This window comes from Galeopterus variegatus, unplaced genomic scaffold (genome assembly GCF_000696425.1).
Source record: "Galeopterus variegatus unplaced genomic scaffold, G_variegatus-3.0.2 Scaffold16, whole genome shotgun sequence".
NCBI classification, from domain to species: Eukaryota; Metazoa; Chordata; class Mammalia; order Dermoptera; family Cynocephalidae; genus Galeopterus; species Galeopterus variegatus.
This window is the reverse complement of record NW_007726127.1, coordinates 906,204-923,731: the sequence shown is the minus strand read 5'-3', so window position 1 is coordinate 923,731 and position 17,528 is coordinate 906,204. Positions and strand designations below refer to the sequence as shown.

At 47.6% G+C, this 17,528-nt stretch overlaps 1 protein-coding gene across 2 annotated transcripts; it reads right to left on the bottom strand.

Annotated features, from left to right (window-relative positions):
- Nucleotides 1–1,088: 1,088 nt before the first annotated feature.
- Nucleotides 1,089–14,441, bottom strand: SYPL2 (synaptophysin-like 2). 2 transcript variants are annotated; one of them, XM_008566505.1, is made up of 6 exons: nucleotides 14,112–14,441; nucleotides 13,872–13,946; nucleotides 6,260–6,384; nucleotides 4,908–5,109; nucleotides 3,860–4,051; nucleotides 1,089–2,272 (listed from the first exon to the last, which is right to left on the bottom strand). In XM_008566505.1, exons 1-6 carry the CDS (start codon nucleotides 14,163–14,165, stop codon nucleotides 2,126–2,128), a joined length of 795 nt encoding a protein of 264 aa, XP_008564727.1. In that variant the 5' UTR covers nucleotides 14,166–14,441; the 3' UTR covers nucleotides 1,089–2,125. The 2 variants fall into 2 exon arrangements, with proteins under 2 accessions (XP_008564727.1, XP_008564734.1); XM_008566512.1 differs by lacking the exon at nucleotides 3,860–4,051.
- Between the last annotated feature and the right edge of the window lie 3,087 nt (nucleotides 14,442–17,528).

The following is a 17,528-nucleotide window of genomic DNA, read 5'->3' as shown; positions in this document are numbered from 1 at the left end:
GGGCTGGGAGTCCTTGGCAGGAATGAATATTGCCCCCCTCCCTCTTTCCTTAGCTGAAGAGCCATTTGCTAACTTCTGCCCCCATATGAGAACACTTTATCCATCACATTTCAAATAAGTTATAAATATAGACACAGAATCCAAACAAAGTTCCAGTAGAAGCTGCTTACAGACCCCCACAGGGGCCAGCCTGAAGAAAAATGAAGGTCATTCCTTAGTTCTCTGTGTCTCTAGAGCTGTAGGAAAAACTGTCTCCCTTGTAATCATGGGGACAGCTCAGGACAGAGAGGCATTTCAGACTCAGAAACACTCTCACCCCATGTCCTTTTTTCCCTCCTCAAATCTCTTCCACAAAATCTAAAAAACAAAACAAGAAACCTAATTCTTTCACTGAAGGACTCTGGAGTCTTTGAGGATGTAAGTCTCACACTTCCCCTGTCAAGTGGGGAAATTCTGTCTCAAAGAGGAAATGATTGGCATGAAATCAAAGGCCCTAACCCTTGGGTACCCCAGTAATACACGTTACTATGGATGGCGTTTAGGGAGGTGAGGAGGTTGAAGGGGGTTGACTCCATCCTGAGGAGAGATTGGCACAGGGCACATTCACCTTTGGGATTCTGGGTGGGCCAATTGGTGCTGGATTGGAAAATGGTTGGATTCTCGCTCTATATCCTTCCCTGGATGGATGAAGCTTTAGGGCCAGGGTAGATTCAGGTGTTTGGAGCTGGGTAGGTAGCAGATGGTCCTTACCCATTTAGCAATGACTCTTAGGCCTTGGGATCCAGAGAGGGACTCAAGAAGGTGTTAGGAAGAGGAGACACACCAAAGACAAATATGGAACTGGGTCCCAAAGTGAAGAAGCACCAATACATCAGCCTGCCCTGGACTGGAGAGGGGATAGAGCCTGGAGAAAGGAAGAGGTAGGGGAAGAATGGGAGAGCAAGGGAGGAGACATATCCTTTTGTGAAGATGAGAAGGGGTAGTATGAAAGAGGGACTAGAGAAGGAGCAGAGAGGAAAAAACAAGCAGATAATAAGGAAGAAATGGGCCCATCCATCCATGTCCTGGGGCTCTGGAGAAACAGCCTGATGATGTTCCTTTGGGACCTTCCAAAGTCCCTATCTCACCCCACAGGAATGAAATGAAGGCCTGCAGACATTGAAAAGGATCTCAAATGCCTCAAACCCAAAAGGCTGGGGAAGGGACATAGAGAGGTTGGGGGAATGGGGGCGGGGGGCTGAAATGGAGATGCTCCAATACCCCTCATCTTGTGTCCCAAGTATGAGACCAAGCCCAAAACAGAAGACAGGGAGGAAGGTAACGAGTTTCTAGAATAAGTGGAGTTTGGAGTGTTGGTGGAGAGTGCCCTAGCCTGGGGGGTGGGAGGATTGAGGGGACAGAAGAAACTGATTGTGCCAGAGAGTTTCCTGGCTTTAGTTTCTTGAAGTTGCAACTCAGTTGCAATTTATCTGCTCCCTGCTGAGTCCAGGCCTCATCAGGACCCTATAAAGGGCTCTTTTCTAGGCTAGTCAGCCTTCCTGGTTCACACATGGTAAAGTCTGTGGGCAAGCAGAGGTCAGAGAAGAGAATGGAAAGCACGCTGAGGTCTGGGCTGACTAGAGATCAGACACAGGGACTAGATGACAGCCACTGAGGAAGGGTCACGAAACCACTGTTGGGCCCTCCATGCAAGGGACTGGGGAAGGGGAGGCTGCCAGCTGATTTTCTCTACCCCCACTATTACTGAAGCTGGACAGGTTGATATAAAGGTGGCTGCTAGGGTCCAGTCTAAGGGCTCTGGTCTCCTGCCCTCAACCCCTGCAGCAGAGGCTGGTTCTCAGAGGCTATGAGGGTACTAGTAAGACCCCAAGTTAGATGGTTGGGTCCAGGCAGTAAATAAGAAGCACTGAGCTCCTGCCATCTGGGGTTCCAGCAAGAAGAGGGATAGGAAACCACTGGGAGGGCTGCCCAGGTTTCCAACAACTGATGCCTGCCCATCCACATCTCAACTCAAAGCCCAGAATGATGGGGGAAGGGAGTTGGAGGGAGAGGAAAGAGAGGTCCTGGAAGCCGGAGGTGGTTGAAGAGGTGCTGTCCAGTTCGGGAGTAGCCAGGTGGGGGCTGCTTACTGCTTCTCCACTGCTCCCTGCTCTACTGCACTCTCCTGGCTGGGGCCTTGGTCCTGGTCCTGGCCTTGTCCATGCCACGGGGTCTCCTTGAACACAAACCAACAGTTCCCAGCCCACAGGAAGAAGTTGATAAAGCCGAAGATCTGCAAAGACATTAGGGAAGTTTGTGAGAATAGTAAGGGGAGATGTCATGAGAACAGAGAGTGGGGAGTTCCTGCTGGGGAGGTAGAGGAGAGGCACACAGGGCTAGAAAGTCCAAAAGACAGAGAACATGGGGCCGGCCCGGTGGCGCACTGGATAGTGCGCCGCTTGGGAAGCGCGGCGGCGCTCCCGCCCGAGGGTTCGGATCCCACATACAGACCGGTTCCGCTCACTGGCTGAGCGAGGCGCGGGAGCAACACCGAGGGTTGCAATCCCGTTGCCGGTCCCTGGTCCGGTACGGGGGCAACACTGAGGGTTGCGATCCGTTGCCGGACACGGAAAAAAGACAAAAGACAAAAAAAAAAAAAAAACAGAGAACAGGATACAGAAGCAGGGTTCAAGGCCATCACCCATTAAGGGATTCCCTGGTGAAAGTGTCTAACTCTGTCCCCAGGATACACCCAAGATGTAACTTGGTCACTAGAAATCTGGCCCCTGGAGTGGAGCATCATGCAAAGCGTAGTAAGGAGCCAAGACGTGGAGCTGGTGGGGGGCACTTCCCACAGTACATGTAGGGTCCTGTTTGGAGCACCTTTTGTGGACATGTGACAGGAGCTGTCCAAGGTGCTCCTTCCCTAGGACCAGGGCCCAGCCAGGGCTACATTCAAATATTTATTCAAAATATTTTAAATACCTAACAGCAGGAAGTAGTTAGAAGTGTACTGATGTCTCCAATTAACTTTGGAATGCATTAAAAATAAGATGGATTGATGGATGAAGAGAGGTGAATAGATATGTGGTAAAACAAGTATAGTAAAATGTTAGTGGTACAGTCTAGGTGGTGAGTGTGTGGGTATTCACTGTAAAATTACTTCAACTTTGCTGTATGTGTGACAACTTTTGCAATAAAATATTGGGGGTAGAAACCTATCAGCAGGGTTCCAGCAAGTTCCAGAAGGCTCCCTGGTGTGCCAACCATTAAACATTTCAGTTGTGGGTCTTGGGGAGGTCCAAGGCATTTTCAGTGCAGGGCTGAGGTGGCTGGGAAGATAGGGAGCACTTGAGAAGCTCAAGGTCTCAGCTCTTTACCAATGGATATGGACATATCTCACCGTGCTGACAATCAGGATGGCCAAACTGTATACCAGCTGGACCCACCACTGCCCCAAAGTCCCTTTCCAGTCTGGAGGGCTAAGCAACAATGATCCAGCCCCTTCTCACTCACTCATGGAGCTCAGGCACAGTCCTATGCTCTCATGCTCCTCCCCTCACGTGCTCACACATGTACACACACATAGTATAAAACAGACAGGAGGGCTGGGAGGTAGTCACAGAGAGCATGCCTAGAGTTGCGGAGAAGAGACAGGAAATGAGAGGCAGAATGCAGGAGGTGAGTGGTTCTCAGGTTACTCTAATGCCAAAATATCTTCTTAGGGCCGTCCAGGGGCCAGCAGCCAGCATTAGGCACAGGAGATACTAGCTCTGGGGACACCCTCTTGGTTCCTCTCAGAACCTGCTAGCTGAGACAGGCTTGGGCAGCCAGGATAGCACTGCCTCCCCCAGACCCTTCTGGTGGCCACAGGTCTCACCACAGAGATGTTGGCCAGTCCCATGGAGGGTGTGGCCCCAGCACTGCACACTGCTTCCTCCCCATGGCACACAGACATGGCTGCGGTCAGGCTGGATGGCCGTGTGGCCCCCTTGATGTCAGTCAGGCCCTTGCCCCAGGCTGCTGCAGCTACCAGCCAGAAGAAGGTGAAGGAGACAGTCACACAGAAGTCCTGGAGGAACAGGGGGATGGGAAATACACTCAGAAAGGGCCTGTGATTCCCCACTTGCTTTCCTCTTGCCGTGATACAGTAGAGTCCTAGGATCCCAGGACAGCTGCCTCTTCCCATCCTATACAACATCTATAGCCTCAAGAGCCCAGATCATCCTGAGGAATCTGTTCACTGCCACCAAAGGAATCTTGCCACTCAGGCTGCCCCTTCCCATGCTGTCAGAAGTAAGGTCAGGCAACAATGTACCAAGGCATCTGCTGGTCAGCCTTACCCCAAAACCCAAGTGACCTAAACTTCCCACTCTTCCTTCCCAGCTTTTCCTTTGGTCACCATTGCTCAGCTACAAGTGGTGGCAGAGAGAAGATTGCAGAAGATGGGGTCCACTAAGACACCCCTTCCGCCTTGCATGCCTGGGATAGGGAGAGAGTAAAGGGGAATAATATTAATTATAGCTAACACTTATTAAGGCTAACTATGTAGCAGATACTGTACATACATTCTCATTTTATCACCAAAAAACACTGTGAGGTAGGTATTATTTTGATCCCATTTTATAGTTGAGGAAACTGAGGTTTAGAGAGGCTAGGTAACTTATCTAAGACCACACAGCTATTGAGACAGTGCTGGGATTTGAACCCAGGCAGTCTAACTTCAGAGCCTACTTCTTTAAGTTGCTAGTGTGCCTCCTATGAACAGGAGCCAGCAATGAGAGGTTGGTAGAGGCAGAGGTTCCACATATGGGTGTCAGGAACCCAGAAAAGCCCCATGTTTGTCTCCCCTCCAGCTCTCACCTTAGCCCCCTAACAAACATCTTCTCAGTCTCTCCACCCATTCCATCTGGCCCCTGCTCACTCACCACCAGTGGGAAGCGCCTGTTCTCCGTGTAGAGGTTGTGGAAGCGCAGGTAGAGGACTAGGGCAGCCATGGTATAGAAGAAGGAAAAGATACCAAGGGTCACAAAGAACTCGGCAGGGGCAGAGAAGTCCCCCATAAGGTGCATGGTCTTAGAGGTGGAGTCATCATCGCAGAGCGGCATCTCATACTGGACCCGGTGCAACCTGCAGGTGGCAGGGGAGGCCATCCTGAGCTCAGGCAATCCTCTCTCTCCCTGTCCCAGGAGTAGTCCTATGCTAGTTCCCATCCTGGGACTCTTACAGAGCCGAGAAAGGGGTTGCATAAGGAGGAACGTTTCGGGAGGGAAGCTTGCAGACAAGACAGGAAGTTCCCCGAGATTCCAGTTGAACTCTGTCTCTCCCTCAGTCACCACCCTGCAGTTATCCACCTTGCCCAGACTTGGTGACCATGGATTTCCAAGTATCTCCAGGGCCTTTTAGGTCACCACCACAATATATATAGTCCATCTATTTCTGGTAGCCAAACCACTAGGCAGATCATCTTCATTCTGCCCCTGGGAAAATACACGCCCACAGTGGCCAAGTTAGGGTTGGAATCACCCATTATCAGGCCTTATTCAGGCTCCCCAATGAGGCTGTATTGGACAAAATCAAGAGAAAAAGACAGCCTATTATACAAGGGACAGTTTATCTAACTTGGATGCTGACACTACAAATTTATGAAAAGGTGAGCCCTGTCTACATTCTCCTCTGGGGCTCCCCACTCCCTAAGCTCCCAAATAGCTAGGAAAGAATATTCTCTTCTGACCCAGCCCATGGCTCACTTGGGAGAGTGTGGTGCTGGTAACACCAAGTCAAGGGTTAAGATCCCCTTACTGGTCATCTCTTTTAAAAAAAAAAGTATATTCTCTTCTATCTCTAGCCAAGGTGTGCCTCGTTGTGTTCTGGTGATACCAGGTGAGCATCCCACATCAATTCTTTAGGATCTAAGTACAGTACTAATAAGCTTCCTTACCTTCAATGTGGAGAGGCGGCGGCTGAGGGTCAGAGAGACCTGCCCAACTTGCCCAGATTCCTGTAAGCCTTCATGGGTTCTTCTTGTATGAACCACTGTGACCTGCTATTGGTCTGGAACATTATAACAATGATCTATCTGTGTTTCCCTTATGTTTTTCTCTGGTCAGTGTGTCTGAAATTGCTAAAGGGCAGAAAGGACCCTGGTCTTATAATTCAATTTGAAGCTGGAGCAGTACACAACAAATACTCGTTAGGTTTCTGGAGGAGGAAGAGATCAAGCAGGTCCTGCCAATCCAGTGAGAGAGGCTGTGCTGGGTCAGAACCAATTCCTGCTCACCTGAACGGATAGCCGAATGAAACAATGATGGAGCTCACGTCCTTGGCTTCATTGTTGCAGAGAACCATTGCTCCCGTCTCCCCGCTGTAGGAGCCGCAGGACCCGAAGGCGAAAATAGCAAAGAGCTGAGAGAGAGTGAAGGCCCTTTGAGAGTCAGAAAGCCTCAACTGACCAAGGTAAAGAACCAACCCCTGACTACCAGCAGGTGCAGATATGGGGGGGGGGTATGTTGAGGGGAATGAATATTTTCTTTAATCAAGTTCCTCCTGGGCAGGGACCCATGGCTTCCATTTGTCTCCCAGCCTCAGGGTGCTGTGTTCACTGCACAGGGTGCTGAACCAAATAGGCAAATGAATAGGTTGACTTTGAGTGTCGTCTGAGAAGGAGATGAAGAGAGAGGAAATGGACAGATCCCAGGTCTCCCCATGGGCATGACATTGGGGACCATAGGTAGCCTCCTTAAGATGACAACTAACACAAAACCTCTGCAATTTGGGCTTTTGTAAATTTCTAGCTCAAAGCTAGACTTGAATTTCCTCCCCAAGGGAAAGGCACCCTCAGAAATAGATTCCTCTGCACCAACCTAGATCAGGCATGCCTGGAATGCTTTCCATTTCTCCTTTGAACCACTCATCAAATCTTGTCCTTACCTTGTTGCTAACTTCCGGTGGCTTCCTGTTTCAGTGGAGTTACAGTTGGAGGAGACAACTTCTACAAAGCCTTTAGAGGGGCCACTGCTGCTGTCCCATGGTACTGACAGCCTAACTCCTCTTGCCCTAAAGACACATTTCTTTTCAGCAACAGAGCTGGCTGGGCCAGTGCTGACAGTCCTGGCTCGAGCCCAGAGAAAAGTACTCTCCACTTGCCTTATCAGCCTCCACTATTTCCCCAATGGTGTTTCCCTTTGTAATCTGTTGATGCCGCCATTTCTCAGTGTTAAGATCCACAGGTGTTTCAGATCACTTGAACTGTTTTCTTCTCCACCTTTCATCACATTTTACTACACCTCCTGTCTTGAGTGAAATGAAATTTCCTCATCCTGTGCTTTTCAAATTTCTTTCCGGGAAACACATTTTGGTTAGAAAAGGAGGTGAGAAATTGGAATCTCTCACAACATCTGCTCAGGCCTGGTTTCATGTTCACTTACCTACGACTTGTACATGATGTAATCGTTCTTACTAAGCAGTGAGCTCATTCTGTTAATTGTTCGTTATTGTATGTTTCTCTGTGACTCAGTGCCTTGGACATTAAGCACCTAGAAGACAGATAATCTACACCCAGTCCTGCATCCAGACTCTAGAATAGAGTTGTATGGACATTATTTTGCTAATGTTTATTAGTGTTATGGAGTAAAAAGAGATCTGGATTGGCAGTCTGGAAATCTGGGTTCTAGTGCTGGCCCTGTCACTAATAAGTGGGGTGACCTCTGATAAGTCACTCGGCTCTCTCTCAGTTTCATGGCAAAATGAGGGGTTTGGAGGAGGTAACCTGGAGGCCTTTCCCAGCTCTGGAATTTTCTCTCTCTCTCTGAGGGTAATGCTATCAGTGTGCTCTTGGCTGGGTCCGCCAACAGCTGTGCTTTGCCTCTGGGTGGTGTCCGGTACCACTGCCCCGCCTTACATTGCCTGGCCTGGCAGATCTCCAAGCTGGAGATATTGACCTCTCTCTAAAGGTCATAATGGGCACCTCTCTGTTTCCAGGAGGTTTATTCCAGACAAATGAGAATTGTCTTCATTTTAAAAAGGCATACAGGAGGGCCGGCCCGTGGCTCACTCGGGAGAGTGTGGTGCTGATAACACCAAGGCCCCGGGTTCGGATCCCATATAGGGATGGCCGGTTCGCTCACTGGCTGAGCGTGGTGCTGACAACACCAAGTCAAGGGTTAAGATCCCCTTACTGGTCATCTTTTTTTAAAAAAAAAAAAAAAGGCATACAGGAGGGCCGGCCCGTGGCTCACTCGGGAGAGCGTGGGGCTGATAACACCAAGGCCCCGGGTTCGGATCCCATATAGGGATGGCCGGTTCGCTCACTGGCTGAGCGTGGTGCTGACAACACCAAGTCAAGGGTTAAGATCCCCTTACTGGTCATCTTTTTTTAAAAAAAAAAAAAAAAGGCATACAGGAATGGAGATAGTATAACCTCTCTCCAATCCATAAATAACCTCCTCATCTGAATTAAATTATGGAAGCCGAAGTAAAGCCCTGTTTGCTCATCTTCTTGACAGAGCTGGAGAGAAGTCACTTGAAGCCTCTGTATCATCCCCGCTTACATGGTCAAAGTTGCCTCACAGGCGTAACAGTGGAACTTCTCTAACTCTTCCAAATAGGAATTGTCTAATCTTTTGTTCGCTCTGGGGCTCTCGGATACTCATAGAAATGTCTTTATTCCTCTGAGCTTCTGGTGACCAGAACTGGACACAATTAGGGTGTCACATTCTAGGAAGGGCAGCACAGTTGGATATATTTTTAACCACAGGTGGTTAGTCAGTGAATGGCTCCTTATAAATTCCCTAGGAAAATAGGAATTTCTATCTCGGGGGCAGTGAACAGTCACTTAGGAAGCCTTCTCTTCACCAGCACTCTCTTGACAGGCACTCCTGAATATCTACAGAAAGATGGCATTCACTGAGCATCTACTATGTACCAGGCACTGTTCTAGGCACTATTATTTAGCATTGAACAAAACAGAAAAAAAAAATCTCTGTCCTCATGAAGCTCACATTCTAGAGCTGCACTATCTAAAAGGGTAGCCACTAGCTAAGCTTGGATATTTAAATTTAAATTAATTAAAATTAAATTAAAAATTCAGTTGCTCAGTCAGGATAGCCACATTCTAGTGCCCAATGGCCACATGTGGCTAGCAGGTACTATACTGGACAGCACAGATTATAGAACTTTTCCATCATCACTGAAAGTTCTGCTATGTCTAAATGATGACCTTGAAGTTCCGAACATTCTGAACCCTGCTTTCTGATCTCTCAGAGGGCAAAACACACCCATAATAACTTTAGTATTAACTCTATTCTTTTCTATTCTGATTCTCTGAAAGTCAAGAATCTCCAAACATCTTAAATGATAACTTTTTATCTACCATAATTTATGTTGAAATCTGAACACCACAGAGTCAGATGGTGCCAGATAGCAGACAGTTTGCTATGTAAGTGGATAATGGGAAAATCTGAGGAGAATCTTACAGGTTCACAAATCAGCAGAATAAAAAGGATCTCAGAGATTATCAAGCCCAATGGTGTCATTTTACAGAGGTGGAAACTGATGCCCCCAAATATTAAGTGACTTTCCGAAAGTCACATTTAGCTAATGTGAGAGCCAGACTTAAAATTCATGTCCTGATTCCCTGCCCAGTGTTCTTTCCACTTCATTCATTCATTAATTCAACATTTATTGAGCATCTACCTTGTGCCAGGTGCTGGAGATATGAAGATGAATAAGACTTGGCTCCTGCTCTCAGGAATTCACATCAAGAAAGAAGTGTCATGTTAAAACAAACAAACAAACCAAAGGCAAAAACAATACTCTGCATCACAGAGTTATTAAGGCTAAAGAAGAGATATATCTCTACTAAGTGCCATGAGTGTTACAAAAAGGGAGGGAGTAGCTCTGTGCCCTGGAGTGCAGGAGCAGAGAAAGACATCCTCTCCTACTCACTCCACCCGGCTCCTAATCTACCTTTCTACAGTAGGTTTGCCTTTTTTTCTAACTGTGCCAGGTGACTGAGCTGCAGGGAACACAGGGAAAGTGAAAACACCCCTGTCACCAAGAACAAGGCTCTGAGATGAGAAAACTAGTCATAAAGAACAGCAGCCAAAAAGAGAGGCCCTACAATGAGGGGGATTTCTGGAGTTCTGCTGCCAACCAGACTTCCTCCTCTTGGACCTGCATTGCTGGGGACAGTGATGGTCATACTCTGCCCTCCATCTCCTCCTCCTCCTGCCTCTACATCTCTTTTGCAAAGATGTCAGAATAACCTTTCCAGTTTAAGGATGAGGCTGCACTTTGGTGCTGACTTGCTTGCTGGTGATAATCCTGTGTCAGTCCTGAGAACACTAACATCACCAGTTAGTGCAGGGCACAAAGAATACAAGTTCTCTCCCTAAATCCTACTCCCCTGATCATCTCATTGGTTTTATGGACTCTGACAGTATTCTTTCAAATTCCCCACACTGATGGAAATAACTTATCTTCATTACACAGACCCCAGAGTCAAATAAGTGAATTTGGCACCCAAAAGGTGAATTATTGATTGGGGCACACCCAGTTAAAAATAGTATGACTTATTTATAAGCAAATGGGAACAGTGACTGAGTCACCCAGAGATTCTTTTATACTTTACAATCAAACTGAGGATTTGGCAGTGACATTTGAATAATCTCATCAAAGGACAGGTCTAGCTGGACAGTCTGCATAAAGTAGGGAATTTAGGGGAAAGGGGAGGTTCAGGAATAGGAGAGAAGGGAACCAACACTTCCTGGAATGCCGGGCTGACTGTGGTCTTCCTGAATGCTCTACACTTTACAGATATTACCTTCTGTAATCTTCCCAGTGAGCCCATAAAATAGGTCTTACCCCCATTTACAGATAAGGAAACTGAGGCCTGTAAATATTTCATTGCTTACCTAAGGTTCCAGGGCTAGAAAGCAGGGGAGACTGAATTTAAACCAAAGCCCATCTGACCTCAATGTCTGCCTTTAAAAAAAAATTAGTTCTCCAATATTTGCTCTATGCCCAGGTTATTTCACTAGCTTAGTGTAGACTTAGTGAGACTCCAGAATTGGAACTGAGGCGAGATTAGTTAATTATTGAATTTTGAAAAGACCCTCTAAGCTAAGCTCCTGACTAATAAAAGAATAACATTATTTCTTCTCACAAGAATTCTAGTAAAAGCTTTGCTTTTTGGTAATAATGACAACAAAAGTTTTCTTTCTTTCTTTTTTTTTTTTTAAAGATGACCGGTAAGGGGATCTTAACCCTTGACTTGGTGTTGTCAGCACCATGTTCTCTGAAGTGAGTGAACCAGCCATCCCTATATGGGATCCGAACCCATGGCCTTGGTGTTATCAGCACCACACTCTCCCAAGTGAGCCACGGGCCGGCCCTCCGAAAGTTTTCAATTCCATTACAATCACTGCTAGATTTGTGTTTTCTTTTTTTCCTTCTTCAGTCAGGAGCATTTGATCTCTCCAAGTAGGAAATGAATGAAAAACTCAAATGACATTTTCCACTGTCATTTCTGGTGGCGGTTCCTATATACTTTTATGTTAGCTCATCTGCTCAGATTCAAAGTAAGTGAAATTTACACCCTGAATTCAGGCTTCCTGGGACGGCAGTAAAAGCAAATCATGTCAGGCCGGCCTGGTGGCGCACTGCTATAGTGCACCGCTTGGGAAGCGCGGTGGCGCTCCCGCCGAGGGTTCGGATCCCACATACAGGCCGGTTCCCGCTCACTGGCTGAGCGAGGCGCGGGAGCAACACCAAGGGTTGCGATCCTGTTGCCGGTCCCGGTCCGGTACAGGGGCAACACTGAGGGTTGCGATCCGTTGCCGGACACGGAAAAAGACAAAAAAAAGGAAAAAAAAAAAAAAAAAAGCAAATCATGTCTCTTTATGATACTACCCTGTGAGTGAAGGCTGAGTTAAGAGTCTAGCCCCAGGCCCCTGGATTTAGCATTGTAAGAGAAAGAGGTCTCTGTTTCGTATAATCCCCCTCTCTAAGAAGTTGAAGATCACATAAAAGTCAAACAAGTCTTAGTTTTTAGGGCATCAGTGCTGACTCTGGGAGGAGACTGGATTATCTCCCTACACATTGCTTTGTGTAGCCTTTATAGAAATATTATGGGTATTGGGGTGGAGTGGGGAGAAAGGGTTGAAGAAGGAAGCTTTTCAGAATCTCCCCAGGGAAGATGAGTTCATGGTCTAATAACCTCATTGTTTCCTTCATCCCTTGACAGTCTGTCTCAAATTTCCATTTCATCCATTTGTCTAGTTTAATGATAAAATTACACTCTTACATTTCAGGTTCTGCTTCTCTGGATTGCTTATAATAGCTCTCCTAGTTCTGGATGCCAGTCATTTGGAGCCCTAATATCATTCTTATGTGGCCCCTTCTGGTACTCGAGTGGTGTGTTAGAACAGGAAAGCAGTAGAAGGTGAAAGAGCTCAGTCAGCAGTTGGTCCAACCATTCTTGATGCAGTAGGGAAAGTGGAAAGTCTCTACCAGGTACCAGAGTTTGCACTTGGGAGCTCCTCAGGCTGAGCTGTAACCCGTCATGGTCTCAGATATCCAGAGATAATGCCAAATGCACTATTGCCCCAGAATTCCAGATTTGATTTTTCTCATCCAAAGCATGATTTAGGAACTGGTGACACAGTGCTAACTCCTATCTCCAGTGAGTTCAAAGCTATTTAGAACTCAATCCTCAGTATTAATGGTAACTTATTCCCTAGCTGAATTCTGTGCTGAGAGCACATTAATTAAGTTATTCACACACCATTGGGTGTGGATTGTCTAACTTAAAATCTCTCTGCAATATGGCACTAAATGCCCCCAATGAGTCTTTATGATTTGAAAAAGTGACTGCACCTGTCCACATACCTAATTTACACCCAGGAGGCCTTGGGAAGAACAGAGAGCATACCAATATCTCAAGATACCAGAGAAGCAAGGAGATTTCCACAAGACCATAACAGGAAAAGCTGAAGGCCTGGGCAAGTGATTTTTCTCAAGGTCACAGGGTAAGTCTAATTAGGGCCATATTCTAGCATGTCAACCCATTTAGAGCATAAAGGGACCTAGGGATGGTCTGATCAACATTTGACTAATGTTGGAAACTGAAGTCCTAAGAAGTGATTTGCCCAGGGTCACAGAGCTGGGAAAAGCTGCTGGTCCAGGTCTGGAACCCAGGGCCACAGATTCCCAGATCAGTTTTCTATATTATTCCCCACACCACATTTTAGGCATGCTGTGATTTTTATTCTTTTTTTTTTTTTTTCCTTTTATTTAGTCCTAGAACTGTGAGCTCCATTCATTCATTCATTTGTCCACTTGCTCACTCAGTTACAGGAGCCCAGATTACTCCAGTGACCTCAATAGGGAACGGCAAGCCGGGAGCCCGCCCCCTGAGTCCACCCCAGGATCATCCAGGTCCCGGTGGGTTTGAGGACAGGATGGTTTCCATCGCCTGCCTCCTTCCCTCCTTTGCCCTCTGCCGCTTCCCTCATGGTGAAGAACGGACCTCGTCCCCCTTGTCCTCTTCCCGCCTCCTGGCACCGAGGAGCGGTATGTGCAGGATCAGAGTTCTGGAAAGGTTACACCCGGGTCCTCTCGCCCGAGTGAAATATGAGTGCCCTGGGCAAAGGCTCCTTGCACATAGAAGGACCGAATCTTGGACTCCGCATGCTTTGCTCTTCACCCTGCTGCCACCAAGAGCTCGAGAAGCAGCCCCAGCCCGCCCCTCCCCCGCCCACCTGTCGCCGCCCACCACCCTTCCGCAGTGGCCGGGTCGTAGCACCTTCCCAGCCCCCACCGGGCCACATTGCTTCGGGTCAGCGTCACAGCCCAGGCTCCCGAAATAGCCCGGGGCTGGGGCAGCGACTCACCCACTGGAGAACTTTGATGAAGCCCAGCGGCTCCTCCAACCGCCGCCAGCGCAATCCCACGAGCAGGCGGTCCACCTGCGGAGACAGAGCCGGTCGGGGGTCAGGGCGGTGGGGGACCCCGGAAAAGCGCTGGTGCCCTCCCTCCCACTCACACGGGGCGCAGGGGATGGAACAAGGGTCAGGCCTGACACCTAGGTGGAGAGCGGGCGGTGAGAGAGCCGGTGGGCGCGCGGGGATTACCTGTTGGCGCGGCGACTTGTCTGCCGTGCGACCGGAGCTCTCCGTCGAGGACATGCTGGCTCAGCGCGGCGGGGGCGCAGCGCGGGGGCTCGGCTCCCTCGCGGGGAGGCTCCGGGCACCGCGGTCGGGCTGGGGGCTGCCGGCTCGCAGCCGAGGAAGCGAGCGGCCGTCGGCAGGCCGGGGTCCAGGCTGGCGGGGTGCGGGGCCGGGGCGCTGCTGCTTGCGCTCGCCGAGGCTGCGGCCGCCTCTCTACCCCGCCGGCTGCAGAAAGCCCCCGAGTCCGATTCAAACTTCTGTCAAACTCGCGAGCGAACTTGGCAGCCGAGTCACGTGGCGTGCGCTAGAGAGCCCTTCTCCCGCCCCCTCAGCTCCCGGGTCTCAGCTCTCAGGGCGCCTTAAAGGGACCTGTGGCCTCTGCGGGCAGGTCGGCGGCGAGGGGGCTCAGATTCTTTGCCAGAAGTCTTCTGGGCCGTCCCCACGGACTCCTAGTTTATCTTTCCCTATTGTCCTGGAGTCGGAGCTGCTCTGCGCCCGTTTGTCTCCTCTTCCATGCCATAATACCCAGAACATAGCAGATTTTCATAAGGCATTATCACTGCTGAGATAAGATTCTAAACCTTACTGCTGGACTGGCCTGTTAGCTCAATTGGTTAGAGCGAGACCTTATAACACCAAGGTCAAGGGTTCATATCCCCATACTGGCCAGCGGCAAAAATAAATAAAATAAACCTGACCGTTCACACACTGCTTGCTTCCAAAATCTGCACAAGGCAGAACGGACGCAAAGGGCGGTAGAATATAAACTGCTTAGTTTTTATTCTGTCTAGGTAGGTATTTTAATTTTTTAACAAAAGGCATTTGTATGTTAGTGATTTAAAAGTTCTTAATTTTTACCAAGTTTGAAATGGCCATCACCATCTAAATGAGAATGAAAATAGTCTGTGGGGGGCTGTCCGGTTACTCAGTTGGTGAGATCGCTGTGTTGTTGTAACAGCAAAGTTAAGAGTTCGGATCCCCACACCCGCCAGCCGCAAAAAATTAAAAAAAAAAAAAAAGTCTTTGAGGAATGGACAAAGAATGTAGTTTGTATTGAAAAGTTGACATTGTTGCGTGTTAATAGACTCTAAATCGGTCTCTGTCAAAAAGTGTCCGGCAGGAGCTCCGAGTGAGCAGTCGTGAATATTACACATTGGGTTTACGGATGTGTAAATGTAAGTAGTGAAAGGTCAAGTGATTTGTCCAAGGACGCTGAGTGAGCCAGTGGCGGCCAGGAGAGAACCTGCCTGCGTTTCCTATGAATTGTCTTGGAAGTATATATCCATTTCAACAAAGTCATTCTTGGAGGTCCCCTCTAACACTTCAGAATGAATGTTTTTTGGACACTTGGCTATTATTTACATAATTCGTTTCCCCATTGAATAAGTGCCTTTCCAAAGTTGGGGGTGAAGGAGGCGACTCAGGATGGGATCAGGCCACCTGCCTTTGAAGGAAACTGCTCCAGTGGATTTCCATGCAAATCTAGGCTAAACAAGGAACAGCTGAATCCTTAATACAGCTTTCAATAAATTTTTTTCGAATAGGGAGAACAATTTGTTCCACTTCATAAGGCCATCATTAGGATTAAGTGGTGTGATGTATGTAAACACCCACACTACACAAATATGAAATAATACATATTACCAATGTCTACAGCAATAAGCATACAGAATATAATACAATCAGAAAAGGATCAGAGTAACAGAGCAAAAATCCATACCCATCAACCAGCCTTGTTCAACACTTTTCCTGTTTGCCTCAAATCCATTCTTTCAAAAAGAAATGAAAATTTTATGTAAAATTGGAGCCCTGTATGTATCTCATGTCATTCCTTCCCTCTCTCCTTCCTCCCCATAAGTTACCAATATCCCAACTTTTTTATTTGGCTGCTGTATGGTACAGGGATTGAACCCTGGATCTTGGTGTTATCAGCACCATGCTCTAACCAATACCCTGCCAGCCCCTATCCAGAATTTTTTATGAGCCTCATGCATGTTTTAATAGTTTTTCTATATGACTATATCTAGAAACAATAATATAGAAACTTACCAGACATAATATTGTTTTTCAAATTATTTTAAATTTTATCTAAATAATATCACGCCTTAGGGAACCTTCAACTTGCTTTTTACTTAATATTGTGTTTATGAGTCATCTAGCCTGATACATGTAGCTTTAGTTCAATCATTTTAGCTATATAGAATCCCACTACTTACCTATACTGCAGTATATTTACTTATTCTCATATTGATAGTCATTTAGTTTGTTTCCAAATATTTGCTCTTATAAACAGTGCTGCATTGAATGTGTGCATTATCTCGTTGTGCACATGTGCATAGGTTTCTACACAGCACTAAACTTTTAATTGTGTGTGTGTGTGTTTAACCACAAACCTTGGTAAGAAATTTTTACAACCTGACCCACTGTATAGACTGAAACAAAAGTTTCACAAAACATTGCCATATTTTCTATTCCGTATCATTAAAAAAAAAAAATTCTGGTCACTCAGAGGCAAATCCAGGTTTTGTAGAAATTAGGTTAATACAACTTGGGGGTCCTCTTTAGAAAAAGAACACAAAATTCTGAATACGAAATTAGTAACTAGGCCTTGCAAAAAGCTTTGCAAGTGAGAAGGCCTAAAGTTTAAGGATATATATAACCCCTCTGGGTAGACACGCTGAATTGATTTGATGATTCACTACTAGTAGGTCTCTACCAGCAGTTTGATAAACATTGCTGTCTACCTAAAAGTGAGCCAGATAGGTCATAAGATATGAACATTTTCAACTTTGAGTTTTTTGGGGTTTTTTTTCTTCTTCCTTTTTTGTCTTCTTTTTTCATGACCGGCAACGGATCGCAACCCTCAGTGTCGCACCCGTACCGGACCGGGACCGACAACGGGATCGCAACCCTCGGTGTTGCTCCCGCACCTTGCTCAGCCAGTGAGCGGGAACCGGTCTGTATGTGGGATCCGAACCCTCGGCGGGAGCGCCGCTGTGCTTCCCAAGCGGCGCACTGTAGCAGTGCGCCCCCGGGCCGGCCCCAACTTTGAGTTTTTTGGGGTTTTTTTTCTTCTTCCTTTTTTGTCTTCTTTTTTCATGACCGGCAACGGATCGCAACCCTCAGTGTCGCACCCGTACCGGACCGGGACCGACAACGGGATCGCAACCCTCGGTGTTGCTCCCGCACCTTGCTCAGCCAGTGAGCGGGAACCGGTCTGTATGTGGGATCCGAACCCTCGGCGGGAGCGCCGCTGTGCTTCCCAAGGGGGGCACTGTAGCAGTGCGCCACCGGGCCGGGCCCAAGTTTTTTTTTTTTTAAAGATGACCGGTAAGGGGATCTTAACCCTTGACTTGGTGTTGTCAGCACCACGCTCACCCA